The sequence below is a fragment of the Micropterus salmoides genome, unplaced genomic scaffold (genome assembly GCF_014851395.1).
Source record: "Micropterus salmoides isolate LMB-PRFRI ecotype aquatic unplaced genomic scaffold, ASM1485139v1 Ms_hic_scaffold_16, whole genome shotgun sequence".
In the NCBI taxonomy this organism is placed as follows: Eukaryota; Metazoa; Chordata; class Actinopteri; order Centrarchiformes; family Centrarchidae; genus Micropterus; species Micropterus salmoides.
Genome location: NW_024040707.1, coordinates 19,202,472 through 19,209,442, shown reverse-complemented (window position 1 = coordinate 19,209,442; position 6,971 = coordinate 19,202,472). Strand labels below are relative to the sequence as shown.

Genomic DNA, 6,971 nt, shown 5'->3' with positions numbered 1-6,971 from the left:
AGCTTCAGGCAAACCTAATTATGGCCCTCGATCTAGTCTGGTTGTAATGCCAAAGGGAGCCAGTACTGCTTTAGGTTCTGGCAGCTTCAGCAGCCGTGACGTCAGATCAGGTGGTGACCTTGATGGAATAACGTGGCTCTGTATGTCTTTGTCACTGAGAGTCAGCAGGCTGATTCTGGAAACATTCCTCACAGGGAGGAGGGGGGCGGCGGGTTATTGAGAAATAACTGGAATTCGTCTTCTTCGTCACAAATATTTAGTTGTGGCTCTTTCAGATTGTGTCCTTGCTGAGACAGAGGGCTGGCGGGCTGGCTGGCGGGGTGGGTGAGTGAGTGATGATGCAGCATCCAGCCCTGTCTGCTTAGCTGGCGGCCAGAGCAGGGCCGTGCCACGCTGAGCTGAGCCAGGCCAGGTGGAGCTCGGTGCCCATGTACTAGGCAGGTGAAACAGATCGTTTTCAAGGAGAGGGGACAGAGAGATAGAGAGAGGTGGGGGAGGGAGACATGAAGTGAGGACAGGGATGAAATGGACGGCATGTGCGAGGATGCATGAACACACTTGCTCTGCTTCTGGCTGCAGCCAGGCTCACGGAAATGGGTTTTTGCTGAGGAAGACCTGAAGTTGCAAAAAGAGTTCCTTGAGATGTTATCATTATATAAAATTAGTAAAATTTTCCATATCAGGGAAATAAATACTTTTCCCCAACACAGCTGTGCATGTGCAAAAGAGGATAGGCGACATCTGCTTGTCTCTCCTTTGTATAGATGTAAGACAAATATTTCAAGTGATATTTCCTAATGGCTTGTGATGGACCATGATGTAAGGTACATTTAATCTGAAATGACACGATATGTAACGAACATGTCAGCACCCATACATTAATTTGCCATTTACCACAAGGACGGAAAGAAGAGGGCCCTTTGAATTGTTGCTGTGGCCCTCATGGATGCAGATGCTGCAGCCCTGCCTGATGGCTAGGGCTGCATTGAAGCCTCTCTCTCTCTCTCTGTCTCTCCCCCCCCCCCCCCCCCCCCTCTTCTCTATCTTCTGCCCAGCTCCCTCGCTCTGGCTCCCCCGCCCCGCTTCTCCTCAGCCTGCTGGTGCTACAGTTGCTGCCTGCCTGCCTGCTTCACCCGCACTCCATCTCCCCTGTTTTCTGCCTTTCCTCTCCTCTGCTCGCCACTTTGCTCAGCTCTGGATTATGAAATTTTCAGTAGCTGTGCAGCAGATTAGTCATGCGTTACAAAAAAAATGACTCCTTACATATATAGCAGTCATGTATGTGCGTGCGTTTGCGTGTGGATGACGGCCTTTGTGCATACTGGTTTTTTTTTTATGTGTATAGGTCATGCATATGCACACAACATATGTGTGTGATATGGTATTTAACAGAAATGTTATGCTGCTGGAAACTGGGACTTTTCCATGATGTGTGTCATTATGCCTGATCATAGTGGTGACTGGGTATGTTTACAGTATATATGAGGGGGAGAGGCTGCTGTTCTGACCCATAATAGTAACTAGAGAGTAAGATTATCTAAGCATGTTTAACTGGGCTGACTCTCGAATTGTCTGTAGATCAAATTAATATCAGGGGTGTCATGTGACCGAACGTCCTCTGGGCTGACAGGCTCTTTTTGTTTCCATGTTCATGTTTCTAGTAAACAACATTTTACACATTTTACTCATTTCTGTTGGAAGTGCACAGATCACATGCAGCCATGTGACACCACCATGAGGTCTCTTACTGTAAGTCTCCCCTCCCATTCTTACGTCTCCTCCTCTCCCTCCCTTCTGACTCCACTGTCTCCAGCCTCCAGCACTGAGCTGGTGGCTGTCCACGGCTTAATGTAGTGAGGGGTGCCTTGTTAAAAGCACAAGGGCTCATATCACTTGTGCAAATGCACAGTCTCATTAAAGTTTCATGCAAATTGCCATCTTTTATTTAAACAACTTTGAGGTTATCCACAGAAAGAGGCTTGGCCGCCCCTCTCAGCTTTGCTCGTATCCTTCTCTTGAAACTACAAAAGCCATGATGTGCAGGACGGCACTGAGTGACTGGGACAACATACCAACATTAGAAACATCCTGGGAGCCATTTTCAGTCTGTTCAAATGTATTTCAGTTCATTTTATGTGACAGAAAATGCACACTTACTACTTTCTTACTGTATCTACGTACATATGGGATTTATGCTATATATGCAGAGAACATGCTCACAATACACAAAATAAATTAGCATATTAGTTTCTGTATCAAATTCAGTTGCTTTTGTTAAATGTTCTTGATGATTGTGCATTTGCTGAAATAATATGTGTATTTTTATCTGATTGTTAATTGATTAATTCTCTCTTCCTCTGTGTTTTTCTTCTCTCCACAGACATTTATAGTGCTAAATAAAGGGAAGACAATCTTCCGTTTTAGTGCCACACCTGCCTTGTACTTCATAAGTCCTTTTAATCCGGTTAGGCGAATAGCTATTAAAATTTTGATACATTCATATCCTTTGAAATGGTGTCTTAACAGCAGAGACTAAAGGGTTTCATGTTCACATGTATTATTCATGATGATACGTTGTGTCTTTCTGCTCGTGTTGCTGTTGATGTTTCCTGTGACATAGAAGTATGAACAGACAATAGCCTATGATATGGAGTCTGGAGATGGCAACTATTAGCATGTCAGATATAAGAAAATGATTTCTTTACATGAATAGCATTCAGGAAGCCATTTTATCATTGTAAGCAAAGGCTAGCACAAGTGATGAGTCATCCTTAACAGTAAACCAGGCTGGATCTCCTCAATAAGCCTATTAGGGTTTAACACTGTGCCATCCATCTTAGTACCCAGACAGAAGATTTGAAGGCAGTACCCCTCTTTGTATCTGTGTATCTGTGCATCAAATATTCATTCGCCATGTGACAATGAAAGTGATCCCCGATTAATGCTGGAATCCAACCAGCACATTTTCACTGGCTACAGTTAACGTAAGATATTTGACCAGCAACCAGCAAACCAAACATAGGCTACACTACACAGACACAAGCCTAAAAACGTACCCCACTGATTTAGCATCGCATTCCTATAACAATGTTGGACTCACAATGGACAGTTTAAAAAGTATAAAAGTTGATGCAGCAGAACTAGATATTCTTCTTCCTTGCTACAATAGGCAGTCTACATTGCCCACAATGCAACTTGAATGCTGACATCTGAATTGGAGATTTGGGTGTGTGATGCTAGGAGTGGCTAATGTGACCTCGAGCCGCTAGCCTCATGCACAGATGAGGAGTGGGCTACAGAGGTCTGGTGAATTCACTTCTCTTTAACTCCACAGATTTATTTTCATTTTCAAACTTGTAGGCTTCAGCCCCGACCATTTCCTTGATGTATAACATCATTGAAGTTCCCCTCAATGTCAAGTATTGACTTGAGTTCAAAATGTCATTATTGTTTCTCCATGTCTTCCGGCTAATATTTGGCTTTACAGCTCCCATTTTTAATTGAATGATAACAAATCTACTTTTGCCACAACCTGTCACAACTTGGGATCTTAAAGTCACAGTAAAATGGCAGTTAGTGTCTGTTAGGAGTGAAATGGAAAATATGATTATGGTATAATTAACGGGAGGGATTTGTTGGCCTCCACCCACACCTCCCTTGCTGGGGTTGTCAGACAGAGAGCAGGACAAGGGAGAAACACATCTCCTAGTATGATATTGCTCTGCTGGCAACTACGGCCCACAGCTATCTGATTGGATACATTTATGTAAATGCCCCTAAGTTCAGGATGAGTCATCTAAAAAAATTAACGGTTTTAAAGGAACAAAAAAGAGGAATTTTGATGTAAAAACACATACAGTATACTTGACAGCGACCAAAAGACAAAACAATTAACACAGGGACACAGGAGTAGAACTTGGAAAAATTATTTTATATTTTTTTATTTCATTATGTCTTTGAATATTTGAGAACATAATTTTGTTTTGTTGAAAATTATAAAAATTTGTTAGTAAATTACATGTTCATTTGAAATACTATATGCAAAGCCATTATCTTATAAAGATGACTTTATTTCAGCTGAAATCATCTCAGTATATGGTAATATCACGTTAATTACTGAAATTACAAAAAAGACTTTAAAATATATTATAGTTGCTTTCTCAACCTTCCATCATTAACAAAGGGCATTTGTTGATAGTGTGCGATGTAGGCCTTTCCCTTTTATAAATGATGTTGGATACATCTGAACTTGTAACAAAAGCTAAACTAAACTTTTTTTTAAATTCTGAACAATTTTGATTGTTGTTCTTTCCCCACGTTTACCTGATTTCCTCCCATTCTTAGCCACAAGCCACAGGGTTTAGACCTTTGCAATGAAACCTTTACAGCTTTAAAACAAACTTGTATTTCCAATAAATATATACCATTTCAATATTTAATGGGTAAAATAATGGCCTTTGTGGTAGTGAACATACATAACCACCTTCTGTTAAGTGCTATGAGTAGTTGTTTTTGCATTGCTGTTTTACATTTCAATGATGTTTGATGTGGTTTATGATGTTTCTATAATCCGTATTTTCCTTAACCTGCTCCTCACTCTTTTCAGCATGATCATTATGTGTACTATTTTGACCAACTGTATATTCATGACCTTTAGTGATCCTCCCGAGTGGTCAAAACAAGTAGAGTAAGTACATATTCAATATTTTTAATTAAAATGCATGCTAAACACTAGCCCCAGTTTGTGCCTGCGTATTACCATTACATTGGAGCGCAGCGTTAAGCATCCGATGTTACGATAAAGAGCTAACTTTGAATCTAGAACTTTGCGCTGTTCTAAAGATAGTTCCTGAATCCTTAGACTCCTCTAACCATCTGGATGAAAAAACAATGTCCATTGCACAATATAACTGATTTTTAACTTTTCTTATTACCTAACCCAGTAAGCCCAAAATTACATATGTTTTGTAAAACACAAACTAAATATTAGCACTTTGGAAGGAAATATTAATATATGCCAATATGGCTGAAATTTAAATGTTTTGGTTTCCATTATACAAATTGAACAAGGACGTGTGTCATCTTTGGCTTTCCATCTTTGTTTGGATTAGGAAATACATGCAAAACTTTGATAAATCCCAATATATTTTTTCAGTCTTTGACCGCAGTTCTAAGGTTAGGCAAGTAGGGAAGTTATAGACACTGGGAACATAGATGCACTCCCATAAGCTAACACGCTGAACTCGGATGGTAAACATTATTGCTAAACATCCGCATGTTAACACTGTGTGCATGTTAGCATGGAGATGTTAACATTTAACTCAAAGTATGGCTGTAGACTCTTATTTAAAGATGGCTGTGCATGCTAGCTTTGTGACTCAAATTCAATAGTAATACATGAGAGGCACAAACTGGGGCCAGCTAATTCCAGAGAATTCATGTGCTTAGTTAAAAATAATATTTGGAAGAATTTAACTTACTTTATCATTCCAAATTTGTCCTGTGCTCTGCACTGATCTTTATAATTTCCTGGGTGTTTCAAAAGCTAACAAGGGTGCAGACATTAAGGCATGAAGGAGCTTTGATCCAGCTTGGTGAACTGATTCTGTCAACGCTTTTTTTCCTTTCAGGTACACATTCACAGGAATTTATACATTTGAGTCTCTTGTAAAAATCTGCGCGCGAGGATTCTGTATAGATGGGTTTACATTCCTCAGAGATCCATGGAACTGGCTGGATTTCATGGTCATATCGATGGCGTAAGTATTTCTCTTGTAATTCAGACTGTCAGTGAATGACGAAATGAAATCCTATGCACAAATATTGCCATTGTTTTGTTAAAGAGGGTGGGTTAAGAAAGTGAGCTTTCAGTGCTAGAGATGATTGTTCATCTTTCTGTCTTTCTTTCTTCTTCCTTTCTGTCTGTCTGATAAACCATCTTCTGTGTTTCCCCTATTGATCTGAGACTTCTCTGGTCTTTCTCTTTGGGAATTGAAGGTTTCCATCTGACACTCTGCGGCCTCCCTGACAACACCCACACCTCAGTCCCATTCATCCAATTTATCTTCCTCTTGTCATGTAACTCTCGCTCTCATTCACCCTTTCTCTCTCAATCTGCCAAAGTCTGCAACATTCAATTGAAGGCCCAGTGTGAGATTACATTTACAGATTTTCCTGCTTCTATATGAGCAAATACACACCCACAAATGATCAGCACCATGCGACATACATCTCCATTGTTTGCAGAGCTGTCCCATAGCCCATCTGTGTGTGAAGTTATCTTTTCACCTCATATATGCATGTAAATAACGAGCTGTTGTAACTGTGGTTTGATCCTGCAGGTATATAACAGAGTTTGTAAACCTAGGCAATGTCTCAGCTCTGCGCACGTTCAGGGTGTTGAGGGCATTGAAAACTATTTCTGTAATTCCAGGTAAGACAGGATGGGGCGGGGGACGGTGGGGCGGGGTCGGTGTTAGGTGTGTGTGTCCTTCTTTCCTTTTACCTTCCACCCTTCTCCTCAGTGGACAGGCTCTGTGAGTGGCGTCGTTTCCTCCTGGTTCGGTGGTGTTGTGCTCTTGGCGTGTGTGGTTTTTGTCATCGTGTTTGTTCTGTGTGTGATCCTTCCCCTATTTCAGATATATAACAGAGTTTGTGGACCTGGGCAATGTATCTGCGCTGAGAACATTCAGAGTTCTCCGAGCATTGAAAACTATCTCTGTCATTCCAGGTGAGACTCAGTTTAAACACTAAGGCTGATCCTCTCACCCTTTCTTTTCTACTCACTATTATTATGATTACGATTATGATTTAAGCAACAACAAAATAATTGGAGACAACCATTTTTTGATTTATTTTTCCTCCAAAATTATCAAAAATGGTACTAATACATTTTTGATAGGCTTTGCAGTCTCCTCTAGGGCCCTCCAAAGTGTCTGCACTCTTTTCTGCCCCAGTAGCATTCTCATTAT

The 6,971-nt window shown here is 40.7% G+C and overlaps 1 protein-coding gene across 7 annotated transcripts in view; it reads left to right on the top strand.

The window, feature by feature from the left end:
• Positions 1-2,380: 2,380 nt before the first annotated feature.
• scn8aa (sodium channel, voltage gated, type VIII, alpha subunit a) overlaps positions 2,381-6,971 on the top strand; it is a gene marked incomplete at its 5' end in the record, with an annotated part of 37,770 nt that continues 33,179 nt past the window's right edge. For 4 of the 7 annotated variants that reach the window (XM_038723063.1, XM_038723058.1, XM_038723064.1 and 1 more), the window contains 4 exon segments: positions 2,381-2,499; positions 4,598-4,687; positions 5,631-5,759; positions 6,639-6,730. In XM_038723063.1, coding sequence (XP_038578991.1) covers positions 2,381-2,499; positions 4,598-4,687; positions 5,631-5,759; positions 6,639-6,730 — 430 coding nt within the window. 7 annotated transcript variants of the gene reach the window in all.